This window comes from Pogoniulus pusillus, chromosome 24 (assembly GCF_015220805.1).
Source record: "Pogoniulus pusillus isolate bPogPus1 chromosome 24, bPogPus1.pri, whole genome shotgun sequence".
Lineage (NCBI taxonomy): Eukaryota > Metazoa > Chordata > Aves > Piciformes > Lybiidae > Pogoniulus > Pogoniulus pusillus.
Window position 1 is genome coordinate 13,721,707 of NC_087287.1, and position 15,450 is coordinate 13,737,156.

General features: G+C 42.5%; 2 protein-coding genes and 2 non-coding genes across 8 annotated transcripts in view; all 4 read right to left on the reverse strand.

Annotated features, from left to right (window-relative positions):
* TRIM66 (tripartite motif containing 66) overlaps positions 1 to 10,407 on the reverse strand; it is a 47,398-nt gene extending 36,991 nt beyond the window's left edge. For 4 of the 5 annotated variants that reach the window (XR_010306750.1, XM_064163684.1, XM_064163682.1 and 1 more), the window contains exon 1: positions 511 to 587. Coding sequence is in view for 4 of the 5 variants with exons in the window: in XM_064163684.1 (XP_064019754.1) it covers positions 511 to 519 (9 nt within the window). In the remaining variant the exon portion in view is untranslated. Of the gene's footprint in view, positions 1 to 510; positions 588 to 910; positions 1,015 to 8,176; positions 9,304 to 10,329 lie in introns of those variants that run through there. The other variant, XM_064163685.1, reaches the window with a different exon arrangement.
* A 21-nt stretch (positions 10,408 to 10,428) lies between these two features.
* Positions 10,429 to 13,922, reverse strand: RPL27A (ribosomal protein L27a). The gene is made up of 5 exons (XM_064163691.1): positions 13,831 to 13,922; positions 13,441 to 13,504; positions 12,632 to 12,707; positions 11,651 to 11,825; positions 10,429 to 10,607 (listed from the first exon to the last, which is right to left on the reverse strand). The coding sequence occupies exons 1-5, from the start codon at positions 13,831 to 13,833 to the stop codon at positions 10,479 to 10,481; spliced, it is 447 nt and encodes a 148-aa protein (XP_064019761.1). The 5' UTR covers positions 13,834 to 13,922; the 3' UTR covers positions 10,429 to 10,478.
* Positions 11,235 to 11,366, reverse strand: LOC135186394 (small nucleolar RNA SNORA3/SNORA45 family). Its single transcript, XR_010306838.1, has one exon. It is a non-coding gene; the product is annotated as a small nucleolar RNA SNORA3/SNORA45 family (small nucleolar RNA).
* Positions 12,145 to 12,275, reverse strand: LOC135186392 (small nucleolar RNA SNORA3/SNORA45 family). The gene has a single exon (XR_010306837.1). It is a non-coding gene; the product is annotated as a small nucleolar RNA SNORA3/SNORA45 family (small nucleolar RNA).
* Positions 13,923 to 15,450: the final 1,528 nt, after the last annotated feature.

Below are 15,450 nucleotides of genomic sequence, written 5' to 3' on the forward strand. Positions count from 1 at the left end.
ACAAGGCCAGGGCAGCATCCTATGCCTTCCAATTGCCCTTTGAACCCATTCTCCAATGGGAAACTGGAATATGATGTGACCTTTTCCATCATTAAAACAATCAGAAAATTATACTTGCCCACAGGATCTAATGGGTAATCTTGGTGTAACCATTCAGCTTCTATTTACTTTGTATGAAGAGCAGAAAGGGGGCAATGAGGTATCCAAGAGTTTCAGTGTCTTCCCAATATACCGACGGTCACAGATCCACTGTCACACCACTAGTATCAATATTTTTTAATCAATCAATTCTATTTTGAGTAGACAGTCTAACTCATCCTTCAAATAAAATGTAAGAAGTCCTATGCAGGCAGCATGCCCACCTCTAGGAGCAAAGTAACTACAGTGCTGCACAAGCAAACAAGACAAGAGTCTCTTGTTCAACACAAAGTTTGCTCTCTTTTTTAACAGTGTTCATCTGGTAGCATTGCAACAATTCACAAGGCATCCAGCTTAGTGGTTTTCACTCACCTTTGCCATAGCTGAATTACCAGTGGGAAAATCCTTGATAAAGAAATTTTCAGCTACATCCCTTGCAAAGCAGGTCTGTTTGCACACAGGGCAGCAAAGGATACCTGAAGTTTAAAAAAACAAAGCCACCACAAATAAGAGAATGCAGAGCAGCTGTGGAAATTACAGAAATCACACTTCAGTATTGCTGGCTCTTTTTTTTTTAATCACACTCCTCCTGTTGCAGTCTTTTAAACTCTCCTGTTGCAGTCTTTTAAACTGGTTACTGCAGAGAGTGCTGCACAAGCAAACAAGACAAGAGTCTCTTGTTCAACACAAAGTTTGCTCTCTTTTTTAACAGTGTTCATCTGGTAGCATTGCAACAATTCACAAGGCATCCAGCTTAGTGGTTTTCACTCACCTTTGCCATAGCTGAATTACCAGTGGGAAAATCCTTGATAAAGAAATTTTCAGCTACATCCCTTGCAAAGCAGGTCTGTTTGCACACAGGGCAGCAAAGGATACCTGAAGTTTAAAAAAACAAAGCCACCACAAATAAGAGAATGCAGAGCAGCTGTGGAAATTACAGAAATCACACTTCAGTATTGCTGGCTCTTTTTTTTTAATCACACTCCTCCTGTTGCAGTCTTTTAAACTCTCCTCCTATTTTGCATGCTTAATCTAAAGGGTGCAGCTGCAAAGGTAACTTTTTTAACTGCAACATTTGTAGCTAATCACCATCATATCTTACACCTTAGGACAAAAGAATGCTTTTATAATAGTCACATTGAAGCATCTCCATGCTTTCCCAGCTTACAGTTCTGGATGTGCTTTAGACATCTCTCAACGGCTTGGTCCTCTGAAGAAACACAAAGACAGGGGGAGCGCTGCAGTGCCCAAGATGTCTTTTACAGGCTGCGCCTTCCTACTCCTTGAAAATGGTGCACAGGACTAGCACCAGTGAATTGCAGTGCTAATTCCTACAGGGTGAAACAGTGTTCAAGTTTCCCTGTGAGCACCTTACAAAGGTAGGCATTTTTAACAGCAGCAGCAATAACAAGGCAGGCTCATTTTGACTGAAAAACTAGGAAGCAAAATAACTACTGCGCAAGCAGCTTCTCAAAGTCCCATGGGCCATGCTCTAATTCTTGGTGCCCTTGGTAGGAAACCATCTACTGACTTCACAGGGAATTGCACTTAGCCCCTTGAGACTTTGAACCAGTTTCTTGTTCCCATAACAGCATTGCCCAAGCAGTGCCAGTACTTGATCTGGCTAATACAGAGAGAAAACCTTAATACAATATGCTTCAAATTGACCAAAGGGAGAAGTATCAACAAGTTACTTTCTGAAGTAAGAAACTCACAACTCTCACAGCTGATCCTTCATCTATACATGCCATTCAGGTGAGCACACAAAACACTGCCGGGAACAGAAACAAAACCATCCTCTGCTAATTGTCTAACTACAGAGGAAGAGGAGTGAGAGTCTTCCACTTTGCTAAATGTCCACTTCTCTGGAACCTCTCAAAACCCACCTGGACACAATACTGTGGAGCCTGCTCTGGGTGAACCTGCTTTAGCAGTGGGGTTGAACTAGATGATCTTCTCCCAACCCCACCATGCCAAGAGTCTGTGATTCTTTTGAAAAGCAGTACTCAGAATTTTGCCATGGCAAGGACAACTTTTTTTCTACACATCACGTAAGGTAGAAAAAGTTAATGGAGAAGTTACTAGGTTATTACATTCCAACACTATTAGGTTAGTGCAGAATGTTAAACCAAACTATATCAAGTGAATGATATTTGTGTTCATGGCCTCAAGTACCTTCATGTGAACTTTCAATTCTGCTGATTCATTACAAATCAGTCAAATACAAAATACATTGTATAAAGAATACATTCATCTGATAATGACCATCTTCCAACCTGGTTGATTCTATGATCTTTTTGAATGCATTTAAAAAAAAATAGATGCCTGGATTTCACTTCTGCACAAAAGCCTCCTTAGTTATACTGAGAAATGTAGTAGTATTAAGAAATATGGAACAGACATGATTTTGGAGGTAGATGATGTTACTGATGATTCATTTTTGGGGATATCTAAAAGTCATGTCCTGGATAGCATGGGACAATTCTTTTCTCAGATTTTAGATTCAAGCTATTCTACTGAAATCTGTGTTCCAGAAATACAAATGGAGTGAGTCATGCACATGTCAGTCAGAACACTACCACAGACCATCGAGTACAGCTTTGGTGGTGTAAACGTTGAAGTGTGTCTCAAATATTCAAGTAACTGTGAATTATAATGACTTAGAATCTAAATCTCCCTTGAGATTAATATAAGACATGTACAGCCCTCAGCTTAATTAAATAATAACAATCAGAACAAAGAGCACCACAGTTAACAGGAAACACAAAAGGGGGCACCATGTATGGCAATGCTTTAGTGGAAGTAGACTCCCACTTATACAAGGACTAATCAGCAAGCACCTTCTTGCCTGTCTTAATACTGAATTCTATATTTAAGACCATTCAAAGCACAAGAGATGATTTTGCATGTTACTAAAAGAGAGATTTCCTGAATGTGGTAGCTTCCTAACTTGTTAATTGGGCTTCTTAATTTGATTCTTATTCCATCTAATAAAAAAACCCAAACCTCTGCTCCCTGGAAGTGCCCAATCTTTTTCAATATAAATTCCCCAAAGAATCTAAAGATAGCTTGGCATAATAAATACATGACAGAATGGTTTGTGCAGCACCTACCCTGAAAGTAAGCAAACCTCACATACATATTAGCAAACAGCCACAAGCAGCAGCTATTTCAACAGTAAAAAGGGAGTGCACTGTGCTGTGCTCATGCTCAGAACGCAAATCACCAGTAAAGGACCACTTCCTAGAAACCCCTTACCTGTCTTCTGGATACCCAGCCACTCAGAGAGCTACACACTCAGTCACTTCTGCCAGAGGGGTGGTTATGAAGCAGGCACGCACACACAGCACACTCCCTGGAAGCGGGCTCAGCCAAGCTGCAGATTGAAATCACATCAGACCTGGGGCTGCTCCCCCTCCTTCAGCCAGAACTGCTGACAAATCACCAGGGCAGAAAGACAGAATGGGTCACTTGATAGCTGCATTTTTTCTCTCTCTTGCCTCTCAGACTCATTCAGGCCTCTGTTAACTTGCCTGGGTTGTATTTTTCCTGAAGTAGTGGAATAAAAATCCCATAGAGAGAATGAACAGCGGCATCCTACTTCCCTGCTTGCCTGGATGTTTTCTCAGTCCTCAGAATAACCTGGAGCAAGCATGCAGAAGGAACGAGAGGAGCTTTTCTAGATCTGTGTAGTAGCAGATCCTGCAACACCGTTCACTCCCACAGTACATTTAGCAGACCATTCCCTAAGCATTTTCCGTGCCTTCCTGCCTTACCACTGCCTCTAAACAACAGTGTTAATTTAAGAACCTGCAGTTTGCAGACAGCTCATTTAAATATGTCATTATTACAGCACTGTGGGTGAAGGGAAGAGTACTCAGAAGCCCTAGAGACTCAGTGTTTGTACGTATGAGAATGATGCAATTTCTGCAACTAAACAGCAATTCAGCATGGAATTACATAATTCAAACAACAGTTTACATATTAAGAGATCAGGAGCCAAATTCAGCTGTGGTACTATCATAATGTCCAAATGAAGTTCATTATTGTTATCGAAACCTTCAGAAGCAGCAAAAAGCTGAGATCTGTTGACATGCTCTATTTTTATATGGAAATTATATTGGTAGGAAGGAAGTGGGAACATTTACATAAATTATGTTTTAGAAGTTCATTACCTCCTGCTGTTTATCCTTTGAAATCATTATTTATGACCTCACTTTTCACTGCTGAAGAGACGACCCAGAAACCCTAGCCATTGATGATCCTAACATTGGATTTAATCCTTGTTTCATTGTTATATACAGAATAAAACCTGCTTCAGAATTATCTGCCAGATAAACCACATATAAGCTATGTTCAGCGTATTTGAGATATCAGCTAAAATGGAATAGTCACTGGAGACCACATTGTATTGAACAGGCACCCACAAAGTTTCATTGCATGGCGGAGGTAGAGGAACAGTCCTACACCTACATCCTTCCAAGGTTCCACTACTCCTTTGACTACTGTCCATAGTAGGCTAATGCATCTGACCACCACTGGCACTAGAATGCAACATGCACACATGCATATCTTTCTGTGTCTTATGTTCATATACAGGCATCTCTAACCCCCAAAAAGCTTCAGCAGCAGATGTTTGCTTTGATTAATTGGTTTGCAGACCTCTTTCACAAGTCATGTGTTTATTTCCACCCTCACACTCCCATCAGTGACAGTCACTAGTCAACAGGTTGGAGAGAATGGAAATTCAAAGGCAGTGGATTCAGTAGTCAGACACAGATACTCAGTCTGGACTCTCCAGCTCCACACCTGGGATATCCAAAACCAACTTCAAAGAAAACAACAAGGCTCTGCCACATACCATTCAAGCCCTAGCTCCCCACAGGTCAGATACCTCACATCCCACAGCATTTTTGTTTCTGCTTATGAAAGCTGACACATTGCATTGGACCTGGGGAATAGCAAACAGACACCAAGGCAGTGGTGTGCTGAACACTCCTACGGTCTTCCTTCATAGAAGCACAAATAATAAAAGTACTAACATTTCTGAGTGCTCTTAAGTTTCTTACTCCACCTGTACTGTAACAAGCTAATTTGTAAGTGACAAAGCTGTGGATAATTCACAGCAATCCTCTCTGAAAGTGCAAAGTGTAACCTCTTCACCGTGTATACAGGGAGTAGAACACCACCACCAAAAGCCACAGCTCACAATTTTGTTTCAAGGTCTTCCAGTCTGGTCAGGTTTAAACAGAAAGAACCCTCAAGATGGTTGTCTCAGAAATAAATCAATGCAGATAATTAACCTATCATTATCACAAGAATTGATTAGCATAAAGAAACAAACAGTGGAGCTATCATACACACCACATTTATACTTGCTGTCCACATGTTGCACCTATTCCTCTGCTCTTTTGCCTCTGACAACTACCAGAATAATTATTCTCAGAGAGCATTAGCTACAGCTCAAGCTTCAGACATAATTTACACTTCCTTGGAGACCCAATTATAGGTTATAGGAAACAGTTCTGAAGACAGCCTCCCACTCTACAGCTTCCTATTTATATAACTAAACCCACCATTGTTTCACTTGTCTTTTCTGTCTGGCAGCTGAAAAACAGTGAGAAAGGCTGACTAGCTTTAAATTCTTTTTTAAGTCACTGAATATGTCTATAATGAACATTTTCCCTTTTTAGAGTTACCTTTCTACTTCTATTTCTAGAAATGAAACGTGCATTTGGTGTTAAGTGGATCTAATTAAAGCAAATGAGCCGTTTGCTTCAGAATTACTAGATGTGATACATTGCATCACTTGCCTCATATGATTACATCAAAACAAGATGATGTGGGGCCTGGAGATACAAAAGCTGTAACACCAAAACAGTCAAACTGTACTCTCCTGTAAGGCTAAACAGTGTTCGAAGAACTCTGTAGATGTGCATGTATTTTTTCTCACATACAGCATTAGTACAAGATAAGACACTGTGTGCTGGCACCTGAAGCCTCCTTAGCCAGTACCCCATACTTCTCGTGACAAACCATAATGCAAATGAGCCCAGAGCCAAAAGAGTCTCAGAGATCAATCTTTTCCTTGAAATAAATCCCCTCAAAGACATCTCTGAACACATTAAATGCAATTGTGACCAATTCTTGGATGACTTTTGCATTGCCTCATTAACTAGTATCCACAATTAGGGATCTCAGGTTATATACAGCACCTACCTTAGAAGCTTAGGAAAACAGTCTCTTTTCAGCTGTGAATAATAAAATGCAGCAAGTGAACAACTGCCAACAGTTCATCTGAAGTCATCTTTGCTCTCTTTAATAGTCTGTTCTCTCTTTGTTTCATCCGATCAGTTGGCATTTCTAGGCTGACCTACAGTGGTTGCAGTTTCAGTCCTTGACTTAAATGGACACAGGTGTCTGGGGTTTGCTGCTTCCCTTGCTCATATATTAACTGCATCTGGTGTCCCACTTCATTTACTCGATCACAACTGCTCATCATTTCTTTAATCTTGCTGTTTCCTGTAGAAGTTCCCTATCTACAAGAGTGTGAGGAAGTAAACAGAGAAACCACAAGAATACAGAAATAAACTAGTATTCGTTCCAGTCTGCTACAAACAAATAATTCCTAATCCACTGAGGAGCTTCAAGAAATACCCAGTATTCTAACAACTCATGGGAACTTCTTGCTGCACTTCATCCAACACCACCAAGTGCTATAAATTCACTTTTCCACTTGGCAAACAGAAATAAGGACGAAAAAAGGAGCAGCTTAGATGTCAAATGAGAATACATTAAAAGTAATAGAGTGGTGGGTTTCAACAGCATTTGATTATAAAATAGTTCCCTCAGACTCCAAGCCCACTATGGTTTGGCATTAAAAATTTTAAGGTGACATTTACTTGAAATAACTTCTTGGCTTTTCATCTTTTTCTGTCTGTACCCTACACATGGACATCCTTTCTCGGCTTTGCTCTTAAGTTATTCCCTTTTCCTTCAGCTTTGTGTCTTGCTAGCCTTTCAACACTCACCTCCTCACACTCTCTCCATTTGTTCTCAAACCTGAACTTGTCTAGTTTAAGTTAGCTCATGAATTCAGATTACCATCACCTCAGGGAAGGTATCTTCTATTCCTACATGTTTCTAAAACCCATGGAAGAGATAACAAATGATGCTCCTATTCATCTGAAGTTTAAAGCGTGTGAAAATGCAAGTTAACTACATGCCTTTGCTCTTCTTCTAAATTAGCAATGAGTCCGGAATGCTTCCCCATGGCAATTAAGACTCATTCAGTTAAAATGACTGTATTTTGTGATTCTTACTCCAAAAACAGTCTCATACTTTCTATTAACATCACTACCAAAAAATGTACAAATAACTTCTGATTTCAAAAGCCATAGTCACACAACACTTCTTGTCTCCACCTGTATACTCGGCTTGTTAGAGTGAGTTACAGTACATCTTACAGCCAGAGAGGTTCAGATAGAGGGAAACCACAGTTACAATGATAAAAGTTCCAGTGCACCGTGACACACATTGTAACAACAATTACTGTGACTTCTGTTAGGAAAAAAGAACTGGGTGCTTTTGCTGGTGTTTGGGACAGGGAGAGGACTGCAGAATGAGAAGAGAAAGAATAAAACTATGCACCAAACTGGTACCATATGAAAGTCCAACACACTCAAAGGTTACATAAAGATATAGCCTAGGAACCACCTTGTGGCAACTATTCATACATCAAGTCAAGCAAATCAAATGTTCAGGATGTCACACCTGGTAACTGAAACTTAGCCCTTTTTGGAAAATTATAAATGTCTGAATGTGCCTTTTCTCTTCAAAACATTGCTGTTGGATGAAAAACATCATGAAGGATGCTCGTTCCCAATCCACCCTCTGCTCATATAAATCTTAAATCCCCTATTATTTTAAAGCAGTGCTGTAAAGGAATACACTACAAAAACACTTCTTAATCCATCTATCTTTACATTACTGCAATACAAAGCTTACAATCTGGAAGCCAGAGAATCTTAAGTATTACCTTCATATAGAACTTCACACTCAGTGGGAATACAGCTATATCCTTGAACCAATTCTGGAAGACAGTCCTTGCAGAAGGAATGAAGGCAAGATAACATTCTGGGGTCTCTCCTGCACAAGTCCCATTTGCACATCAAACAATTCCTCAGCAGATCCATTTCTCCTGGCTGAAGTTTGACACCTGAAGCATAAAGACTTGCAAAATAGCTCATGACAACCTCTCTACTTAACAAAACCCTTGACCACTAAAGTGCAAACTAGAAGGGAACAGCAGGATGCACCTTCTTAAGCAACATTTATTTAGTCCTTCCGAAGAAAGAGGAAGCTCTTTGCAGCTGAAAATCACATACCTGCTTTAAAAAAAGAAAAACAATATCTTAGCAGATTGTTGTGCAGGAAAGTGTGGTTTAAGGTTTACAAACCATGGTTCCACTACCTCTCTATAGTACTTGCAGCTTCTGTAAAAACTGAAGTAATCTGCTCTATTGATCTACCTACAAAGCTGTTACCAGGCTGAATTGTCACATGCTCCACATTTCCTGCTAGAAGCACTGAAATAGTGCAATAAAAATGTCAGCATTTTCTGACCGCTTTTACAATTTCACCTCAGTATTTAGCTTTCAGGTAAAGTAAATAATAAGCACAGCTGATCATACATCCCCCATTTCAGCAATTAATGTTAGAAAGCTGCCTTGATAAAGGTACAGCATTCTTCCTTGTAGAAATGTAATGAAATGTAATGAAATGTCCTTTGCAGTAATGAAATTTCAAGTGTTGAGATGACCAAATTTGAGCTTTCAACAAGCAAGATGCTGTTCCTTCTGCCAACCTATGCTCCCCCACGGTCAACTGAGAGTTTTTGTAGTTCATGTTCCACTTGGACTTCAGGAGAAACTTCTTGAAGATGGGTGCTGGAGCACTGAAAACAGGCTGCCCAGTGAGGTCGTGTTTTTCTCCAGAGACTTTCAAAACCCTCCTGAATGCTATCAGAAGAACATAACTTACAGCTATGATTTTCAGATTTCCCCAGCAGAGAGGTTCAGCAGCTCTGATCTTTAGTCTGTGTATTGAGGATCTTGTCTCAGGGCAGATCCCAATGGAAATGGTTACTAAGTGGGTCTTGTTTTTCTACAATGCAAAAGATTTAAGAGTATCTCAGGAATTCACCACCAGTCATTGCTATTTAAACTACTTGAGAAAGAGACCACATGTTAAAGCCTGCAGCATACTTCCTATCACAAACGCATTCTGCAAACACGACTGAACTCACTTAAACAAATTAAAAACCTTCCCCTAAAGCTTACAATTGTGTTTCAAAACTAGAGATCCCTTTAGAAAGGAGTGGTAACTGTACCTATGCTTTAGCTAATAAACATTGTATCAGTGCTTGTCAAGTGAGCTCATTGCCTAAACTGCAACGATCTTTCAGAGGCAAACGTCTTTAGAGCAACACAGCTTCTCTTTTCACTTCACCTTTGTTTTCTTGCAACAGCTGTTGCTAAGGTAAACTAGCATTTACAAAAACATACAATTTCTGCAGCAGGAAGTTGAAGTAATTTGTTCAGAGAAATCACAGCCCTGGACCTGAGCATTCATGAAGAGAATCAGTGCAAAGCCTAGCACGACGAAATGCTCTATCAGTACACAGGCCAAATCTGTGGCTGAATAGAGAAGTGGGCTACCACACATTTTAATTCAGGCTTTCTGCATAACATATGAAATGATGCACAAGTTTTTTGGTAGGAAGGGGAAGGACAAGGGTGATAAAGTGTTGAAAATTTCCTGCTGAGGCAGGTATGCAAATGAGTACTCAAGCAGCTACATCAACCGCTTGGTTGCACCAAAGGGAAACAGCAGCAGCAGTTATTTCGGAATGTGTGGTGAGGGTGATGAGGCAGGATACAGGACAAAAACAGCTGAAGACTGAATAAGCTGGGGTGGCAGCTAGCAGGCTGAGCCACACCTGGAATAGGAAGAAAACTGCTGAGTTTTTGGTGTGCTAGCCCACGTGAGGCTAACACAAAGGCAAAGGCCAGGCACTGCTGGGGGCTGCCTCAGCACCAACACAAATCAAAGAGAAGCCTACAAATATCACAGGACTCCACTTCCAGTAAAGCCTCAGTCTATTCACACAAAGGAAATTAGTAATTTTACCATTCTGTGTAAGACTTTCAATTTCCTGTGTTCCTTTAAGTGTAAACAGTGTCTGGACAAGGGAAGAAAAAAATAAATCAGAAACTATGGAAAATTGGCTTATTTTACACAATGCCTTTATTCAAAAAATTTGAACAAAACAAAGGCTTTTATGCCACAAGCACACAGGCACCACCAACTTCTTTGATCTTCTCCTCTGCCCTTCTACTGAAGAACTTTGCTTTCACAATTACAGGTTGCTTGGGCAGCTTCCCCTTGCCCAGGACTTTGTAGTAGCCCTAAAGAATGAAAACATGTTAAGTGTGTGTTATCAGCTTGCCAGGGTCCTGTATTCAAACCAGTTGTCTTTCAGCATGCACCAGTTAAAGCCAAAACAATCATCATGACCCCATCCAGTGTCTGTCACAATACAAATCTGGTACAAATGAAAGAAAAACACCCTGCATGACCTAAAAGGGTTGCACTTGCTCAGAGAAAAGTGGAAACTGCAAGAATCTTTCCAGCAATTCAGAAGCGGAATCCCTGCCCCAGCTACTCCCTCTACACAAAACACTGTAAAATCTGGTAAAGGTCACCAACTTTTCCACACTTCTCTGAAGGGAAAAGCAGTTAGATGCACTTCCAAGAGTCTCTCTACTAACCCCATGACTGTGGTCGGTGCTCTTCACCAGTAAGGTAGCCTCATACTTGTGAACAGGGCGAGTCTAAATGCACAACCAAAGCTTTTGCAAGCTTTCACAGCAACAGCTGCTCTCTACCACTGAAATCCTCATTTTCTGTCCTCTGCATTAAAAAGAGCAATCACAGCCTGAGGTCTATAAATGCCATAGCTATTGAAGTCATCACTTGTTAAAAGCAGGGTAACTGGGCAACACGGGTTATCTTAATTTGGGAGGCAGACTAATCTGTATCACTGATTCGGTGGCTGGCTGAGATACAACACACCACAGCCAGTGAATAGAGATCAGATGTTGATGTCCGAGAACTATAGCACACCAAGACAATCAAACATGTTAAGATGTGACTCTAGTCTCGATATGTAACATTTTTATACATGATTTCAGTAAGATCTGAAGAATCTTTCACCACTTTCCCAAATAAGGGAAGTCCCTGTCCACATCACACAGGCATGAGGAAAACGTTCTTAAAGGAGAAGACATAGCAGCTGCATAACTACTTACATGCCAAGATACCTGTCCTGCATAGTTTACAAATATTCAGGTAATCTATTTGCAGTTCACTATTTTCCTACTTGGATACACAAAACTGTTACACATGAAGTGACCAGAAACTGCCAACTGGAACATGAGCAGAAACTTACTGAGCGCACAACATCAATGACTGGGGCCAGACCAGCCTCGTTTTTTGCGTAATTGAGCCGAGTTTGTTCACTGACAAGTGTCCATAACTTATCCAAATTGACAGTTGGACAGAACTTTTGGTTCCTCTTCAAGTGATAGTGTCTCATGCCTACTTTTCCAAAGTAACCAGGGTGACTGTTGAAAGAAACACAATCCTTGTTAAATCACATTTTTAATTCATCCTGAAAAGTAGCACTATAAACTAACAGCAAAGCAGGCCTCTTACTGGATCAAAGTAATCAAAAAGTCACATTTTATTTTCATTTGTATTAATATGTGCAGTATTTAAGTGTAATGGTCATTAGTATCTCAACCAAGAAAATTCTCTCTTCAAGTTTGTTGTTTCTTGAACTTGCAATTCCCTTCACTGGCAAGTCTGTACCAGCCCTGAATTCTCAGGGCAACCCCAGCTCTGAATCCAGGGAGGGTTGCACTGCCTGAAGAGTTTCAGCACTCTTGTCACTAATCTGGTGACTGACTGAATCAAACATGGTCCCAGCCAGTGAATAAGATTAGTGGTTACTCTTCGAGTACTCTAGCACACCAGGTCAACAGGCAGTGTCCAGATGTGACTCTAGTCTCGGCAGCAAACACCACCAATGTCCATCACCCTTACAATATGCAACTAAAGAGGATACAGTTTGGATTTAACATGACATTCTGATTTTATCCAACATCTGTGTGTGCATCATTAAGGGACCATGTCATAACAGGCAAGTTTGGCCAAGTATACCAAATGCTGTAGAGCTCTTAAAGACAGCTGGTTAAAGTGGAAAGGCATTTGATTCTAGGGTAAATGGGGACATGAGTTGATTTTAGCTATGATGCCACACTTCATATTAAAGAATACCTAAGATGGCAGAGAATTTTGTTTATTCAGACAGTTATTTCTACTTTAAGGTTATGTATTTCACTAACACACATTAAAGATGTAAGCTTACTATTTATCAAAGTTAATCCTGTGATGGTGCATACCACCAGCATTACCACGCCCACCAGGGTGCTTCCTGTGTTTGCCTAAAACAAAAAAAATAAAGTTTGTTACACTAAGAATATTGCCCATAATGCTTGACTTTAAAGGTATGTTCAATGCCACTATGCGTTAATGACTCCGATTCTACCCTCTCTTGCTGTATTGAGAGTCACTGGATACTGGAATGGGCTGCCCGGGGAGGTGGTGGAGTCGCCGTCCCTGGGGCTGTTCAAGGCAGGATTGGACGTAGCACTTGGTGCCATGGTCTAGCCTTGAGCTCTGTGGTAAAGGGTTGGACTTGATGATCTGTGAGGTCTCTTCCAACCTTGGTGATACTGTGTGTGTGAGATTAATCCAGAAGATAAGTAAACTGAAAACTAACTCTGCGAGATTAGAAAGGCATAACCAGTGCATGCCTGATTATCTCACAGGAGTACACAAAGACATAAACGTCAGCACAAGTGAGGCGACAAAAGAATGCTGAGAGACACAACACCGTCCCATAAACTAACTGCAGATGTCACACAACCAGTATGTAGTGCCTGAGTAATACCAAGTTCAAATCCTGCGAGGCCTTAAGGTATTTGCAAGATTTTGCTCAGCCCATCACTGTGGCATCTGGCCCCAAAACGTGCGCATTGCTCAGTCTAGCCTTCAGTACAGCTCACTACTCGATGTGCAGGAGATCCTGCACTCAAAGTCACAGTGTTTTACGACCCGTGAGGAAGCAGCATGCCCTCAGCAGTAGGGCGGTACCGAAGGGCATGCATCACTCACCAACGCGGCCGTGGCCGTGGCTAACATGTCCTCTGAGCTTCCGAGTCTTCCTTAGTCGGGAAGGCTGCAGAAAAGCGGAAAAGCGACTATGAATAGGACAGACAGCATGAGGCAGGCCTAACCCCCGCCCTCCCGCGGAGCCGGCGCTGCTCCCACGCCGCAACTTCCTCAGCGGCGGCACAGCCAGGCGCCATGGCGGCCCGGCCCCAGGCGGCCTCACCGCGCCGCTCTCCCCTGCCGCGTCCCCGAGCAGGCCGTGGCCGCGGAGGAGCACGTCCTCCGCCTCTTCCCTCTACTCCCCCGCCACGCTGCGAGGCGGGAGCGCGGGCCGGCGGCGGCGGGTGCCCAGGCCCGGCGCAGCCCGCAGCAGCACCGCGCAGCAGCACCCACCATCCTGTCAGCGGGCGCAGGGCAGAGAAAGAGCGCGGCCCTCGCGAGAGCGCGGCACGGCACCGCGGGCGCGGGGGCGGCGCCAAGCTCTCGCGAGGCTTCGCTCAGGCAGCTGGAGGCAGCGCTCAGTCTCGCGAGATCGGCTGCGGAGCGAGTGCCGCGAGATCTGGCGTGGCGCCGCCTGCGGGCCGCGGCGGTGGGGTGCGGCCCGGGGTCGGGAGCGGAGGCGTCCGTAAGGCGGCATCAGGCGCTCTGGCGGGACGGGATGGACCGTAGCTTTGTAGGTGCTTTCCACAGCGCCGCGATGCGCGGCCTGTGATCGCTCTGACTGCACCGCCAGAACCGCTGGCCGGTCACCTGCGCCTTCTCTGGGAGACACTGGGCCGCGGCTGCAGCACCATCTGCTGCTGCAGCTCTGCCGAGCTCTCCCGCCTTGCGCTGAGCACGGAGCAAGCGCTGCTCCCCACAGCCGCTCCGGCCAGTCAGGGAATTTGTCAGGCAGAAAGCGTTAAATACTTCTTTCTCTTACCTACAGGTACAGCTGTCACCTGTAGGACGATTTTGGAAGAATCGAGAAAAATTTCACGGTTGGTCATTTTATTAAATAGCGGTGACAAGGGGAAAATGATCTTTGACACAACTGTCTGCCACCCTACAGTGTGTCCCTGGGCACTGTAGTTTCTCAAGCCTGTATTTTATACTGTAAGACTAAACAGATCTTTGCTGATTTAAAACAGGGGCCAGGACCAGATTTGGTTTTCCTGAGGATTTCCTCCTTCATTACATAGCACAATTACTAATGTGTCATGTTCAGGAACACCATTAACCACAGAGAAGGGAAAACAAGATGATGATCCTTTCAAACACAGACCTGGGATAACACAATGATTGTTTCATATAAGCATAGATGAGAGGATGAAGACACTTCGTGAAACATCTCACCTTGTCCAGTCCTCCCCTCCACATTACAAAAGCTGGAATATGTTGATGGGTTATAAAATGTGCAAACCAATTCTACTTAAAGCACAGATGGAGGAAAACAGCTTTGGTGTTGGAGATCCATGACACACGCTTGTACATCAGCATGCCGTGTTTTTGTCTTGGCCGTTGTAGCAACTCCATAGCACTTCCTTCAGATGATGATGCTTTAGCCATCATTTTCTTGAGATTACCCTGTATATTTTCTAGCAGCTGTTGTTTATAAAATGCTCAGAATCAAAGTACAGAAGTAAAGTTACACCTTCCACTCTGTAGAACTACATCGAGATGCCATTCTGGAACTCACTGCATGTAAATCCTCAGAAACCGACTGATTACATTTCCGTTGAATCAGAAGCACTTGATATTTTGCAGACATTCCATGTATGTAACTTCAGAAGCTTTTGTAGATCCATGTGTGAGGGAGTTACAAAAGAAAAAAAAAGGAAATTACTTCACCTTTTTAATGAATAATCCCTCAATTTTATTCTATGAGGCTGATAGCAAACCAGAACCACTGTCAGGTTAGGAATTGCGCAAGCCTCAAAGACAATCTAAAGAAAGAAATCATGCTGCAAATGAAGAAAAAAAACAGTATTTGTTTCCATGGTTTTCCTGAAAGGAAGACGTTTTAGCTATTTT